Raw genomic sequence first — 16,648 nt, 5'->3', positions numbered from 1 at the left:
TGTTTTGTCAAACTCCTACTTTTCCAGGGGAGAGCCCCCTGGTCTTGAGAGACTCCTGGTGTGATCCTGATCAAGGTGGGGTCTAGCTGCTACTTACTTGGCTACTCAACTTCATCCCAGAAAGATCTGTGCCCCGGTTCTCACCCCATCCCCCTCCCCTTACCCCCTCCTTCTCTTCCTCCTTCTCCTCTTCCACCACCACCATCACAAGCACAAGGCTTAGGAGCATTGTAATTATTATGGTTATCATTGTTGCTATCTTTTTTATTCTCAAGTCTAATATTCATGGTTCCTGTTTCCCATAAATCCTTCAGACTAATGAGTCACGGAGAGACGCTGCTCGAGTCTCTAGCTCTGCAATGGCTGCAGCCGTTGTTGTGGCCTCTCTCCGCGTTTTTTTGGCGTCTACTTGCTCCCTCGCTCGCCTAGCGCTGGTGATTTATGAACGCAGGGAAAAAATTGAACAAAGCCGCGTGCTCCTCCTGTGGTATCTCTGAAGCCTTCCCCAGCGTGAATCAGAACATTACCAACTGTCTGCACTTCTGTCCCACTTCATCACCAAAACCAGGATATGACCGGGAAAAAAAAAAGTCTGAGCCGGAACTCACATTTCCCTGGACACAGAGCCTCCCTGGACTCCCAGCAGCCTTGCAAGAAAGCCTTTGACCCGGTGATCGCCAGATAGCTCTGTTCTCCACGTGGAAGGGCTCTTGCCTGAAGGAGTTAAACGCTTTTGGAGATAAATCTGAAGGTGTGTGTATTTAAAAATCAAATAGGAAGTTGGAGTCTCACTACTGAGAGATTCATTCCTAGAAGTGCGGGCCTGACGACTCAGATCCACTCCTGATGATCTGCATTAATTATTTAACGAGTCACATGACCACAAAAGATCACAATTTCAATATCTCCCTCTATTCTGACAGGCGCTACACCTTTGTCAGTTGCAACCAAAGCCCATACTTGGCTTCCCCCCCCTCCCCGCCCCTCAGGCCTCTAGAACACAACCACCCTTTCCCTAAAAGGGAACAGCATGGAAGCGCTAGGTTGAGCACAGCAGAATTAGTCATGCTACTAGCCCGGCAAAGTACCAGACATCCCTCACCTGAACCCAGGGGTCAAGCCACCTGCTTGAATGCCAAGACTAGGGGGATGGGAGAGTTAGTTACATATTCTCACAAGGCAGCCTTAGTGATATATGCATTCTTCTTTCAGACTATACACGCACCTGTGTGGCCCTACACATCAGCAAAAGCCTAGATATCTATATGCCCAGCCTTCTATTCTTGTTTATCACCAACGGAAACAGAATAATAACTCCTTCAGCAGGAAGATGCCTATGCACTTCTGTTCATTCAGAGTGATGGCAAGGCTTTACGCCCTACATGCTCACATCATGGGGGGAACTTTAAGAGCCATTCAACTGCTTCAGTGTCCTTGCTTGTGAACTGAGACACTTGAAGCAAAATGGACTCCTTTCAATTTGAACACTTAAGGTCCCCTTCAGATTAGAAGTTCCAAGGTAGAAGCTACAGGCTAGAAGGTTTCCTGACACCTCCTAGTACTACCCCATGTCTTCCTCCTTGCCCTCCTCTGATTTTTCATACCACCCTCTTTATTGTTGTTGTTGTTTGCTTCTTTGTGTTTGTTTTTTCAAAACAGGGGTTTCTCCATGTCACCCTGGCTGTCCTGGAACTTGTTCTATAGACCAGGCTGGCCTCGAGCTCAAAGATCTACCTGCCTCTGCCTGTCAAATAATGGGATTAAAGGTGTGCGCCACCACTGACTGGGCACCTACCATCCTCTTTGTGGTGCAAAGCAGTTTTGTTTGGTTTTAATTGATTCGGTGTATAATATAGGAAAGGGGATACCAGAAACAAACAGCCACTGGGAAAGGCTGAGCCTGAGTTCTTCCTTGCAGGTGTGTGTGTGTGTGTGTGCATTTATATAAGCAGACATCAATAGAATGATAGTGAAGGCCTTTGCTTCTACAGAACCCACTCACAGGGATGGGAAGCTGGAAGTTGTTTTTGGCTACATTTATTCTTTGAGATGTCTCCTTCCACTCTAAAGGGCTGCTGCTGTTGCTGATCTGTTTCTCTGCTGGAACTGCTGGAGGGAAAGCAGCAGGGGACAGTGGCACAGTGTGAGAGCTTAGGGGAACAGAGGTGCCCAGGAGATGTAGGAGAAGGGGAAGAAGGAGAGGGACCAGGGCACCCTGGGATTGCTGGTATAAAGGCAGAGTCGGTGTGAACGGGCCCACCCATGTATCTGAGTAATCTTCCCATGAGCTCCATCCTGGGTATTAAGTACTCCACTATGCCTGTCACAGATGAATTCCTGCTGTAATAAAACACCAGGTATATCATAGATTTCAGCAAAACTAGCAAGAACGCCTGCAAACTGACATTTTTCTTCAAGGGGGAGAGTGTTAAGTACTTAATTCAAACTGTGACCATTAAAGTGTCTCTTATCCGATTTAGGTTGATTTCAGATGTTGACAAAACTTTTCTCTCCAGTCATGCACAGCTTGGCTCTGTGACTAAATCGGATAAGTGTGTACCAAGGGGGGAGGGGAAAGAACAGAAGAGCATCCGCGCAGGGGTCGTTTTGGTAAGAGAACGGTACAGCTTACTCAAAATACTGTCTTTAAAGGTCAAGGGTTTGAAGGACTAGTAGGTTTGCTTTAAAAAAAAACAATTAATGAGATAGAAAATTTGTCCTCTCGATGAACTCTTATGGTTAGCCTGACAAAGGGCAGACAATGAATGATTTTAGGGATGCACAGTGAGATTTTCTAAGCTGTTACAGCAAGCTCCCTTAAAGGCTAAATCACAAATAGAATAACTACCATGAAGAGATCATTTGTAGCATTTTCAGTAATCCTGGTTTTACAAAACACCAATACTATCAATTGTCAATACAAAAAAAAAATGCTACTTTATCCCAAATCAGCAGAAAAAAAAAAAAGCTGTTTTGACTCGTACTTCCTTTTCTGAATGCACAAATGAAAGATGTCCTACCTATCATGATCTCCAGTGACTCTTTCGGATCTATCCTTCCCCACTGAGGAGAAATATAAGAATTTACCTTATGTGATGAAAATCTGAGTTGAAAAAATATTGAGGTTTTGTGGCTTGATACTCAATTTCCACTGAGTGATACACACACACACACACACACACACACAAACACACACACACACACACACACACATATATATCCAAAATGCTGCCTATTTGCCTGAGAGAAAGCATTATTTACATTATCCCCCCCCCTCCTCCAAAGACTTTTCCCAGAGAATGCCTTTCAGAATTGCTGTTGAATTACAAAGAAGTATTTATTGTATGAGGTGATTAATGACTCCCGAGGAAATTGCTATTTTCAGTGTGATTTAATTTTGCTTTACAAGTGCATGTAGTGTGGGGGGAGGCTAATAAGTTGTAGCAGCAGCTACATTGCCTCCAGAAATGCTTAGCTCCTGTTCACACCTTACAAAGCATACTTTATGCCTGGCCCTTCCTGACTTGGGAAGGGGTGTGTGTACTCCTTTCCCCATGAATTTTCTTGGCCTCTCAGAGACTAGAGCCCATTGCTTCTTTCTAAAAACTGGATTATCTATGGGTAGAGAAAATTTTTCCTGGTCTGTAGCATGGGTGGCTGAGCTTGTCCCACTAATGAAAATGGTTTTAAATCTCATCTAACATTACAGAGGTAAACATTCTCTCTCTCTCTCTCTCTCTCTCTCTCTCTCTCTCTCTCTCTCTCTCTCTCTCTCTCTCTCTCTCTCTCTCTCCTATAAAATCCCCCAAACTGCTCTGTTTCAAGGCCAGGTACATATTCTGTACTTGTGTGTGTGTGTGTGTTATGCCTGAACATCAAATTTCAACCATTGCACAAATACTAGAGTTACAGAGATTGAGAGATGAGTTTTCATGTTTTCAAAGATCTGGCTCTCTGGGAGTGCACAGTAACACCACAGAGCATTTGAGGAAAGTAGCCCAGGTTAGTCTGGCTTCCTTCCAGCAGTGAATTCTTCCAGACCTACCTTGCGTAGGGTGCATTTTAGGGTATCATTACACTTCTGATTTCCTCCTAGGGTGCTTTGGAGAGTGTGGTGGGAAAGTTCACTTTACTCTAAAAGCTCTTCTCAGAGAAGCAAACAAAAAATTCCCAAGCTGTGCTCGGTGCGAAGACCTTAAGACCAGCCAAAAACCAAAAGGCCATCGTAACCCTTTGCATAAACTATTTTTTATCTCCAGGGAAACAGGCAGATGAAGTGTGAAGGTGCAGCAAATGCCAAGGGAATGCCTGTTTCCAAGTGTGTTCAGAGTTCAGCCTACAGAACAGCTGCAGAAGCTCCAGGCCTCTGCTCTGCAAGGTCTCACCTTTCACTGCAGGGACACACATGGGGTTCTATGCCTTACAGAGACTTGAAGCCTGAAAGCCTGGCCAAGTTTGGGAAGAAGAGGAGCCCTCTCAGGGCTCAAGAGCCTTCCCGCTTTTTGGAACACTTCCACAGTGGGTCAAGCTTGGCAAGAATTCAGATCAAGTTAAACACACACACACACACATTGTGAGTGTGCTTAGAATGTGACCCCAGCTCACCCTGTCTACAAGGCTTCTGCGCACTAGGTCAAGTATCTCAACCAAGAGGAGGCTTGGGGTAGTTTGATTTGGTTTGGCTTTTAAGCTTAAAGCACACACAAATCTGTCTCTTAGGTTTTTAATGTCTTATAAACTGAAGTTTATTCTTAGCACATTCCTCTTTATACAACCATATTGCTCTGTACAGTTGCAAGTGAGTCAAAATGCATTTCCCTCTCCCCAACACTGTGCCCCAGTATAAGACAACAATATCTCTCTAACAGTATCTTAAATAAATGTAAGGAGGGGAAACTACATGCCACACCTACCATCAAGGTCTACACACTTGGAAAATTAAATAATCTGGTGAGGTCCACCAAGTCTACTCAGTAAAGCTCATGTGAGCTGCCTTAACGCAGAAGAGGAAGGAAGGTTAGAAAGCTGGGAAGCTGGGAACAGGCCTGCTTCTTCTGCATACAAGTACATGTCCCCAGTCAGCACGTGCTGTCTGGCTGACTCAAAGGTAGTCGATGGCCAGTGCTTTCTTACAGGTGTCCAACCCTGGCAAAGTTGTCCAGGTCAGCAGGTTGTTCCACTAAGCAGTAACGAGGACAGACATCCTCTTGGAGGGGTCACACCAACCAGGGATAATGTCTTCTTTTTGGTTATGGTTTCCAGCAAGTTGGATTTTGTTTTGGTGTCTCGGGTTTACTTAGGGAAGAGCAGAGAGGACAGGAGCAGGAGATGAGTAGGGCACGTAAGTGAGAGAAACTGATCCAGGTCTCTAGATTATATGGAAGAGGGAATGGGTGTGGAAGCACCAGGGAGAGGGTGGGGATGGGGGTGTGGGCTATGAGTTTGTGCTTTCCCAGGCGGGCCGGCAGGGGCCGAGGCAGTGTTCGAAGATCGCATCTTGGTGTTGGGAAGTTTGTGGTCTTTCTTCCACTTCATTCTCCGGTTCTGAAACCAGATCTTGACCTGGCGCTCCGACAAGCAGAGCGTGTGGGCGATCTCGATGCGGCGGCGCCGGGTCAGGTAGCGGTTAAAGTGGAATTCCTTCTCCAGCTCCAAGACTTGCTGCCGGGTATAGGCGGTTCGAGAGCGCTTAGGTTCGCCTCCGTTATAACTGGAGTTGACTGAACGCCAGAACCCCGAAAGAGAAGGCCAAAGAGGAAGAAGTAGAAGAGAAGGAGAGGAGGAGAGAGGAGATAGGGTGGGGAAGAGCAATCGGACATCATCATTATATAATAACCTGACACCAAGTTCACACAAGATACATAAAAACGGCAAAGAAAATGTTTCACAGGCTATTGACAACGGGAAACACCCGAGAGCCATAAAGAATGGTGCTGGGCTTTGGGGCTGAAGAAAAGCTTCAAAGACACATGGCCGGGAGCCTCTGCCAGGGCAATTAAATTTATGGGGGCTATAATTACTGCCCTAACAGTTTGGCGTCTCGTAAATCTCAGGATAAAGGGACCCTGGGTACAAAAGGGTTCTCACGTTAGGACCAGGCTGCGGGCGGCGCGCACACACCCACAGCCAAAGCGCTGGCCAGATGGGGGTCCCCTCCCGCGTCCTGCCCCGCGCCCCCACGCCCGCTGCCCTCCCGGCGGCGCCACATACCGGCGCTCACGTGGATCTTCTTCATCCAGGGGTACACCACCGGCTCCTTGCCCTTCGGGCCCGCCGGGCCCTGGTCCGCCAGCAGCAGCGGGCACGCGGGGGCGCTGCCCCCCGTAGCGACAGCCGGGGTGGTGGGGCCGGGAGCGCAGTGCCGAGGGGGCGCAGGGGGCGCAGGGGCCGGGCTGGGGTGCGCGCCGGGGGCCGGGGACTGCTCGGGTCGCGCGGGGCTGGCCCCGCGGCAGGCGTAGGGACAAGCGGCGGCGGGCGCGGGGTACAGGCCCCCGGGGTAGCTGGGCTCGCGCGCCCGCGGCGCGTAGTAGGCGGGGGGCTGGCGGGCCGCGTGCGGGTTCGGGGCCGGCAGGTGCGGGGCGCTCTGGGGCCGCGGGTAGCCGGGACCCCCGCCCACGGCGCCGTCCCCACCGCCCGGGCCACCGTGCGGGGCGAACTCCTCGAAGGGAGGGAACTTGGGCTCGATGTAGTTGGAGTTTATCAAAAAGGAGCTCATGGTCATTAATTTGTGAAGTGCAAAAATACTAATTTTTCTCGCGGTGTCGTTTTTCTGCGCTCGCCGAGGCCCCTCCCCCTCTCGCCGCGCTTCCCATCCCCCCCCCCGTTCCCGGCCCCCGCCCCTCCCCCCGCTGTCAAACGCCTGCCCCTCCCCCTCCCGCCGTCGCCGGCGAAGTCCGCGCCGCTCCTCCCCCGCCCGCGCGCGCTCCCCGTGGCCCTGCGCGCCCCGCCCCCGCGCCCCACGTGCTGCGATCGGGCCAATGGGTAATCCGCGCGCGCGGACCCGGATCAGGAAACGCGCGGGGGATGCGTGATGGATGCTGCTAGCCATCAGGGCGGGAGAAGGGAGCTTGGGTTCCTCGGCCCCCCAACTTGGATTCCGGCTGAGAAGTTGGGGGCCTGTTAGACTGTGGGTCCTTTCGAGCCCTGTTCCTGCCCACGTCTGTCCTAGGCCTCTGGGCAGCTGGTCGCCACGACTCAGCGCCGACCTCCAGTCCAACCAGGCTTCGGGTGGTCCTCCGAGGGTTCGAGGCCCTCCAGGAGAGGGAAGGGCACTGGAACCAAGAGGCAGACCCTGGCTTTTTATCCTAGCTCTGGAATAAAACGAAGGAGGCCTACAGACCCATTTTTCTCGCCCTTTGATTCTTTGCCCACGCCCTGCACATCCACCCGGCTGTTAGGGAGTCCCTGCTTTGTGAAGCCAGGGCTGGAGCTGCACAGGGAGGATGGGTGGAAGGGCCGCTGAACAAGCGGGTCAAGGAAGTATAGCAAGCGAGGGCGATCCACCAAAGCCTCGTGGATACTTATTTTTTTTCTTTTTTCTTTTTTTTCAGACGCAGAATTTGTACATCATTTTTTCATTTAAAGATTTGGAACCTTCCTATATTGCAGTTGATGGAGGTGCTGAGGAGAATTAAATGTGCCTCCTTTATTAGGCGCTATTGTGAGACCTCCACCCTAGAGTGGGAATAGAGACGACGACGCCTGCACAAAACCCGGCTTCGAATCCAGTAACTTCGCGTTTCAGAATAACCACCAAACAAAACCAAGTTTGAGATACAATAAGACCCTGCCTGGTCTGATTGTCAATCGGTCTTTTCTAACTTTTCCCTCCCTTCTCCTTTTGGATGGTGTTTCCTCATGCAGGATCTAAAGCAAGGGCTATATTTACAGGCCAGCCCGCGATTTCTGAATTGCTGAAAAATTAGCATTTTAACGATAGATATCAGTAGCTCTGGAAAGGAGGGAAAAGGGACTGTTGCCTGCCATTTGGTAATTGAAATTTGATGGGTAAACTAATTATGCCATTATTAACAAATAAATTACTTATTAATTCCACCTAATGTTGATCTTTGAAGTAAATACTGATGCCTCACTCGTACCTGGATTTGTGCTCTTTCTTTCTTCGGAATAGCAGACACGCCTAGATCCTTTGCAGGATGGTAAAGCAGTGCAAACTATCGTCGCCATTCTAAAAAAATAATAACTCTCCTGTGGGCATGCAAAGCCGTTTCAGTTGGTGCACCTTGCTGACTTTTCAGAGAGCAGGACAGAACAACCACCTTCTCACAACTGAGTCTCAAACGCAGACCAGGAAAGTTATAACCCAAGCCTAGAGACACTTCAGAGAGAATGTCCGTTCTATCTTCATTCATATCTGTTACTCACTTGAGCTACTAAATACTGGGATATATCCTATTTGATAGATAGTCATTTAATGCTTAGACACATGAAGACTATTATCGAGACTAATCTTTAAAGTAATTTAGGGAAAGAGGTTAAAAAAAGGATCATGTTAGTTTCTTATTGAAATCGTCCTGAAGTAGTACAAAGAGATTTTCCACACTGGGTGCCTGTGCTGGTAAAGAGTGCTGTCCACTGACAGGAAGCACTATGATTTTTTTTTTAATGAAATCTGAGCCATAGATGGAAATCAACAAAGATTCTAATCTTTAGATATCTTCTCTAGACTGGAGGAAGGAAATCTAGCCTGATGTGGCTACTTTAAACTGATATCTCTCTCTAGCAAGAAAATAGGTACACAAATCAGACATTAGACATTTCTAACATTAGTAGCACACATATAGACCATACAAATACACATGTACTACATATCTGCCTGTGTACAGGTTGGATGAAAAGCTTGAGGAAATCTAGTCTGTTTCTGGTGTCACCAACCTTGAGCACCGGAGGAGTCCTAATCATGTCTGTTTAATATTATTTACAGACTCTAAAACACAAAAGTCCATGTTGTTTAGCCTCAGAATGGTCTACAGAGTTTCTACGTTTAAGTATTAAGGAGACACTGGCACTGTTTTGTATATGGTTAAGCTAGAGGACTTAACTCTGTTTCCTGAGGTTCTATTACTTAAGGAAAATGGGCTTACACAGAATCCCCCAAGGCCTGTAACATGTCTTTGAGCTTCTATCATAAACACAAATGGAGCCAGGACCACCAAGTGTTATCTCACACACCGACATTTTGACATTTTACTGCAAGATTTATGGCTGTAATAAACAATCCCACTACCTTTCCTGAACCTTCCACAGCCTCCCTTTGCAAGCAAAAGCCATAGCAAAAATCCCATGGAATCAAATAATCATTTGAAAAACAGTAAAATTTAAGAAGCATCTCATGCCTTCAACGTAAGATCCAAGACACCAAACGAAAGGTAGAAAGAAAGTAATTCAATTAGGAAAACAAGCCAAAGTTTACCACAGCAGCATCTTGCCTGGGGAAAGGATGGGATGCCCTGAAATGGAGCAGAGGGGGAGCCTGCTAATCTTCGCACACCAACTGGCTCTAGTCCCAAGCGGGGTTGAAGCACTATTTTTTCCTTGGGAAACTGGTAAGCACAATTGTTCCTTTCCATGTGCAGGGATAGCATATATTCCCCAAATCGCTATCTTAAAACCCCATTAAGTGAAATAACTTTTCATCACGTCCTTGCATCCCAGATGGAATCAAGGGAGTCTGAGGGAGAGGGAGGGCAAGAAGGACCCAGTGTTTGCAGCCTGGTTTGAATCTGATTTGAATCATTTTGAATATATTTGGAACAGCCTTCCCACTTGAATGCAACCCTGTCCCAAGTTTCAAAGTGACCGAACAGTGACACCGTGTGCATTTTGTTTCTTATTAATCTTACACATTGACAGTCTTTGTTAAGTCACAGGCGCGCCCTCACCAGCCGACATTTTCATATTTGTTAGACGCGCTGACCTGAAGTTCACCTCGGCCTTGGACTTTGCGCTTCTAAAAGGTCTATACAGTGTCTTTTAGAGAGCTGGGTGCTTTGCCCAGGTCAGTCCTTCCCAGGAAAAACCAAGGGGAAAAGGCAAAGGAAATGTAAGCATTATGGGATGTATTGACTGTATTTGTCCTTTGTTCTTTAGCATGAGGGCCTCCAGGCTGTCCTCTATCTCAAACACTTCACTAGACTGAATTGGGAAATGGCAGGATTTTAAACAGCCTGGTAGTGGCATGTAAGGGCTTCCTCCCACTTACACCAGGTTACGGAAAAACAACACTTGACCAGACCAAATTTTTTACCAATTAATTTGTTTTGGGTGCAATTTCCTGGTGATGGTTTAAAATAACAGTAAAGACCAGACATAGGACTAATATTCATTTTAGAATTATACATGAGTTTTACCCAGGATTATCTATATTATCTAAAGAGCAAAGTCCTCTAAAGAGATAAGCACTCTCAAAGCAGTGACTTCCACAGGTATCTTTTGTCACTAAACTAGCTAAAAGGTTGCTTTTTGAATATTGATGCTAAAGCATTTCTTGAGGATGGATGTCACATGGCTTTAACCAAAAGTACAATGAAAAATTCCATGGAAGAGTCATAATTTCTGGGTGAGTGATTTGGGGGCTGGGTTCCATTCTTTGCATTTCAAGAGAAGACCAGATGTGGTGTGCTTACTGCTATAACTCCAGTGACCACAGCTCTTTCCATTTCATCTGGCAAAACCTATTTGGCTCCAAGCTCCCGGCCAGAGTAAAAACTTACCTACTGCACAGTAGACATGCTCTGGTTACTTGCTTCCATGAAGGTAGCATTTGAGAAATATTTACTTTACCACTGAATATACACTTGGTACCATTAAATCTAATCAGCCCGAATGTGTGGGGTTGTCTTAAACATCCCTGCAAGGTTGACATTCTGAGCCCTTAAGTTATTCCCAAAATTAAGAAGAGAAAAATATTTTATCTTTGTCACCATTGTTTTCCTACCTTGATCATTTGAAGGTCAATATATAGGAAAGGAAAATATGTTCCCTAGGAAATAGAGTCCAACCCAGACACTTAAAGCTAATCTAGATGTATGAAAAATAAAATATTGGTTAACACTTCATTTGCAACAGACAAATGAGGCATGATTCCCCGTCTGCTTCTTGAATACAGTGCTCCTTCTCTCTCCCACCCTCCCAGCTCCTCCCTAGCCTGCCTTCCCACCCTGAGTCGCCCTCGTCCCCACCCCCACCCTGTTCCACACCCGATTATTTAGAAGACTCTTCTGGAGCACAGAAGCCCGGTGGTTTTACAACGCGGCATAGCATGCAGGAAAGCAGCAGCTCCCTGCCCATGTCTGTGCCATGCAGATTGTAGCAGTCCTCTTACATCCCACGGTGGTTTAATAATAACTATAACAGAAAAACTTGAGCAGCATGAACGTAGTGGCACTAACGAGCATGAGCTTACTGGTGGGGGGGGGCTTTAGGAATCCTACCCCTATCCTTAGGGCTTCCACGTCTCTGCTCTGACAATCTTGGCATTTGGTGAATTGCAGTTAGGGAGCAGGATCAGACTCTATGCCTGGAAATTGCCAAGAATACACTTTGCAAGATAATCTGCCCTTTTCTCCCACACTTTGGAGATTATTATATGTATTACAACATAAAACCGAAGCGCCCTGACCAATCAGAATCTCTCCTTTTTGTCATATAAAGGGGGCATAATGAAACATTGGAAACTTGATACTTGGGTTTTAATGGTCCTCTGATGAATTTTAAGCATATCTATTTGATGACAAACCCACAAGCCATTCTTGGTTCTTTGGCATTTAAGGTTTTGGTGTTTTGATAATCTATGCCTATTTACCTGCTGCTATTCCCCCAGAATGGAAGGGATAATTCAATATGAAATACAGCTTGTATTACTCCTGAAAAGAGGAATTTTCTATCCTTTCCTCTGTAATTGAGGTCATTCAACCACCAGGGTTCACCTGGAGTCCACACCGTGATACACGCGTCACTCCGAGCCATTTTATCTTTTGTGGTGATAGTCAAGATCGCAGCTCGAAATTGACATCAAACTCTGTCTGGGCAGATGACTAAGAGTGCTGCACAATGTAAACTTTTGACCCTCAACTTTTTGACCTGCAGTTGTAACACGCTAACCACAAAGATACACAGCACTGAGCTACAGGGGGAAGGAGTGCTCTGGATCTTAGGCAGTCCTCCCACCACCGCCTGATGGAATAGAGGATGGAGTGTATTTTTTTTTTTGTGTATTTGTGACCATGTTCCCTGTCAAACCAGCCTCCTGCTTCTTTTTTTAAGTCAAAATTTAGGAGCTAGATCCATTTGGAATCACCTGTGATTCCACTAACAAGAACAATTTAGGGGAGAACTGGAGAATCTTTTGAAAACAAAAGTGTAAGAAAAGAAGGGGAGGAGAGAAATCGGTCAGAGCGGATGGGGAGGATTTTGTTTTATTTAAAAATAAAGCCGCAGCCTTAATTGTTGGGAGACTTGGCCCAGGCAGGCCAGTTGACTGTGAACTTGTACTAAAGCGTGCTCTGCTGGCGATTCCTAGGGTGTGCAGATTTATCTTCTCTGAATTTACTTAACCCGGCAGTGAACTGCATGGACGCCATTTGTTAGGCGATGACAGACTTCACCTCCAGCAAAGGCTGCTTCACAAAATCGCAATAATTACCCAGTAACCTTCATAACAAATATTATGTTTGTGAGAAAGGGATCTGACAGAGAAAGACAAAATTCTTTTTCAGAAAACACCGGAACAAAACAAATCTGGGCTGCTTCCCTTCCAGTTCTGGAGCCTAGGACTGTGGGCTCCCTCCCCTGTTTGGTTCAGCCTGAGCTGAACCCGGCACTCCTGCCTTGGCATCCTGTTTATACTGATGTCACTGACTAGAAGAAAATTTCCCCCTTAGAAGCCAAAGGGCTGCAGCTTAAGAGCCTCTGCTTTTTTTTTTTTTATGGCGAGTAAGCCACGGGTAGACCCAGCCAGAGAAGGGGAGATACTAAGGGCCTCTTGGAAGCTGAGAGAGTTGTCTTCATCTCTAACTCCAGTCTTCTGTACTGTAGTTGTTTGGATGTAACATTATCCAAATCTCAGCAAATGAACACAACTGTTTCTGCTAGAAAACTCTCTCTCTCTCTCTCTCTCTCTCTCTCTCTCTCTCTCTCTCTCTCTCTCTCTCTCTCTCTCTCTCTCCCTCTCTCTCCCTCTCTCTCCCTCTCTCTCCCTCTCTCTCCCTTCAGAGCCAAATGAAGCAGGGCAAAGTGGGAAATCACAGGAGAAAAAAGATCTTGGTATACTGTTGTGAAATTAGACCAGGGAAACCCTAACAAACCCCTAAGTGTGACCAGAAGCTTCCTCTGAGAGTTGAGGGGATATATTCTTTTTGGCTTGTAAAACAAACAAGGCCCTGTGCACTTCTGCCACCTTCTCCTTTTACAAGAGAGCACACAGATTTCTGCCACCAGCTGAAACTGAATGTCTTCATAAAGCCCTCAGTGGGAGAGGTTTCTCCCTCCCCCTTCTAAGTTCCTCTTCTAAGAAAAAAGACTCAAAAGAATCCACAGGATGAACAGATATCCAACCACCTTCTTAAGTATGCTTCCCATGAAAATAGTAAGAAAGAAAACATTTCCTCCAATAACAGTCACACAGTTGGGACTGGATGCTGTATTTCTTAAAAGTCACTTAACTCCACGTGGGTTGACCTGCCCTCTTAAATTCTACTTAATCCTTGTGAAGATTAAAACAGACAGAAGTAAGCAAGCTGACAATACTCATAGTCTTTTTTTTTTTAATTTGTGCCAAAGAGCCCTAGGAATGTATTTGGTTGGATATGATAACATCAGCCTTTTTACCCATCCCCACATCCCAGGGTGTGGCCAAAGGAAGCTGCAGATGCTCTTTTTCCTAGGTGCATCATGAACCTGCCAGCATTTCTATGACTCTTGTTCCTTTTGGTTTGTTTGGGTTTTCTTTCTTTTGCCCCTTATTTCAACCACCGAGAAATTATACAAGCAAAATCACCAGACATAGAACCAAAACAGAACCACAGCGCAACACTGTCTACCCAAACTTGGAGCAGCAAAACAAAGGCTCCATCATTCTTAGCCACAGCAGATCACAAAAACCTACCCATGTAAATATTTTATCCTAGTTCCTTCTAAGGAAGTGGACACATCTTCCTGAGTACTCAAATACCAACATTCACTTCACCCAAAAGTAACCCCATGCGTTCATCGGCTTGCCACTAGTCAGGGAAAGTGGGATTTGTGAGAGAGCTTTGATTTTTTTTTTTTCAAGTCCTAGGTTTTTGTTTTCTTTGGATCTCTGAATTTGGGACTTCTGTAGATTTATGTTGAATGAAGGAGACTTCTGCATATTAATACTTGGTATTTCAAATCAACACTTCAATACATTTCTCTTTAAGCACTTGGTAAATACCTTTACCAACTAGTAGTACTTGAAGAAAAGTACCTAACTCCAGAGAAAAAGAAGAGGCCTTAATTTTGTTTGTTTTGTTTTGTTTTATGCTTCATTTCTAACCACAGTTGGACATTTTGGCTTAGCTCCTCAGACAGGACTGGGTGGTGTTTATTAGGTCTCTGGTGGGTACCTACCCTTAGAAGACACCAGGACAGGCCAGAAAGTTCCCACTTAGGCTTGGCTTAAGCACATGGGAGGCTGGGGCCCCGGATGGAATTGTACCCAGGAAATTTATATTTTACCTAACTTCACTCATTGGTGCAATTTTGGAGACTGTTTTGGAAAACATAGATTATGTAAATTTCCTGGGATCAAACAGAAAGAACAAATAACAAAAGAGAAGAGGAAATCTCCTACTGACAAAGGGGTAATTTCTTCCTGAAGTATCCTTTATGATGTGTCAAGAAAAACAACCTAATGGCTCTGGGGACTTTTAAGCTGGGCATTTGAAGACACCTCAATTTCCCTTAAAACTTTAGGCACAGTTTTAGAAGAGAGAATTTGTCTGCAGTTGGAGAGGGTTACATTTCTCTCTCTTTAGTGTTATCTAGGGAAGCCCTTAAGTTGCCTTTCGAGGGTCCTGTGCATAGATGTCTTATTCCTACAAAGACCGGGATGGAAAAGGAAAGAAGGGAGGCAGAGACAGGCAAGGCGGAAGAAAAGAAAGCGCTTTAACCCCTTTCAATTGCCCTGAGGATTCAAAGACTAAAGTTAAATCCGGCCATAAAGTTTATTGCTTCAGACTCACAGGCTGGTGAGAACGCTACCAGTCAAATGAAAAGAGCTAACAGGGTTGGCCTGGCCCGGTGCGGGGACAGCAGAGTACCTCCTAGGTGGGGACCCACTGTCCCCAACATCCTGTGGGTGCAGCCTGCTCCCTGCTACACAGCCAAGGCCCCAGTCAGTTTCCACTCTCTCCAGTCGGTCTGAAACTCAGGCCCAAAGGCTGCCCGCCTCAATTCAGTCTTGCCAAATGACCCTGGCCCGGCGAAGACATATTGCCTCAGCCCCACAAGGGATCCCGCCAGTGTCGGCCTCGGCCCTGGCCCTTCTCCGGCCTTTCTTTCAAACTCTTGGAGTTCAGTTCACCCCTCTCCTCCAGTGGCCTGCGTCCCTTCAACTCCCAGAGCTCCACGACCCCCAAAGAGCCTGGGCCTGACCAACCTTAGAAAGAAGGCCAGGGGCTGCCAAGTTTTCACAGACAGACTCATTTTCACACACACACACACACACACACACACAAAATCATCTTTTTGCACGCTGGCGGGAGCAGCGGAAGTCATTAACAGCCACGATTGTGCAGCAATTAAAGTTAGGCCTGGGGAAGCCGCGGCCACAGGCATTCTTCACCGCGCAGCCTCCACAAGGCTGGCTCTGGCTTTGCTAATTTAGGCAGGCAGAGGGAAAAGTTTGTTCTCCCATTTTGAATACTGAGCCACACAGAAAGAGAGGACAAGAAACTTTTTAAGAGTGAAAATAAACTCAAGAGGCGAGCTTACCTTAACATGGAGGGAGCCATTTTTCAGAGTTTTGAGAACTTGTGGTTTGGACACTTCTGGACCTAAAATTGACACTTTGAATGACCAGGCAGCACACGTAGCCTGCAAAAGAGTCAAATGGAGTCCAGCGTTAGTGAGATTATATGTTATGTGGTATATAATGTTGGATGTCAACTCCCCAAAACCATAAAACTTACTTTAATGGCCCCACGTGACGTTTTATAGCCAGTGAGCCGATCTGTCTGTGCTATGGATGAGTTTACGATCTGATTCATAGACAAAACCCTATTCATTTGGCACCCAAATGTCATATAGCCGGAACTGGGGCTTATAAAGTTTACTGTTTTATAACTTTTAAAAGGAAAGACGGCATCCGTGTAAGCAGCCAGTAATGTACAAATCTCTAGTTGGGCTTTAGCTGCTCTGAGGAGTTTCCCAGTGGAGCTAGGATGGGGTAAGTACTTTCCATTTGTAGCAAATTAATTGTAGCAAAAGAAGCCAAGTGGTTCAGTAAGGGTAGAGGGAACTGAGTGGTGGGGTTGGTTAGTGGGCAGAGGGTTTGGGGTCTACAGCCTGGCAGAGAAGCCTCTTCAACAAGGCCTACAATAGCCTTGGATCTATGTGGGCCGGAGTGTGGCTAACAAAGCCCTGGCTGCTCTCTCTTTCTCTTCCT

General features: G+C 46.4%; 1 protein-coding gene across 1 annotated transcript; it reads right to left on the bottom strand.

Annotated features, from left to right (window-relative positions):
• Positions 1-4,797: 4,797 nt before the first annotated feature.
• Positions 4,798-6,721, bottom strand: Hoxa4 (homeobox A4). The gene is made up of 2 exons (XM_021164668.3): positions 6,211-6,721; positions 4,798-5,720 (listed from the first exon to the last, which is right to left on the bottom strand). Exons 1-2 carry the CDS (start codon positions 6,719-6,721, stop codon positions 5,374-5,376), a joined length of 858 nt encoding a protein of 285 aa, XP_021020327.1. The 3' UTR covers positions 4,798-5,373.
• Positions 6,722-16,648: the final 9,927 nt, after the last annotated feature.

Source organism: Mus caroli, unplaced genomic scaffold (genome assembly GCF_978045245.1).
Source record: "Mus caroli unplaced genomic scaffold, Mus_caroli_1 scaffold_7, whole genome shotgun sequence".
Lineage (NCBI taxonomy): Eukaryota > Metazoa > Chordata > Mammalia > Rodentia > Muridae > Mus > Mus caroli.
Note: the sequence above shows the minus strand (reverse complement) of the source record. Positions and strands in the feature narration are given on the sequence as shown.

What these genes read in the sequence shown, in the direction of transcription:
- Hoxa4 (XM_021164668.3), bottom strand. Translation starts at nt 6,721, where the DNA reads ATGACCATGAGCTCCTTTTTGATAAACTCCAACTACATCGAGCCCAAG. An exon ending in GAAGATCCACGTGAGCGCCG is followed by an intron (nt 5,721 to 6,210) that starts GTATGTGGCGCC and finishes TCTGGCGTTCAG; the next exon opens with TCAACTCCAGTTATAACGGA.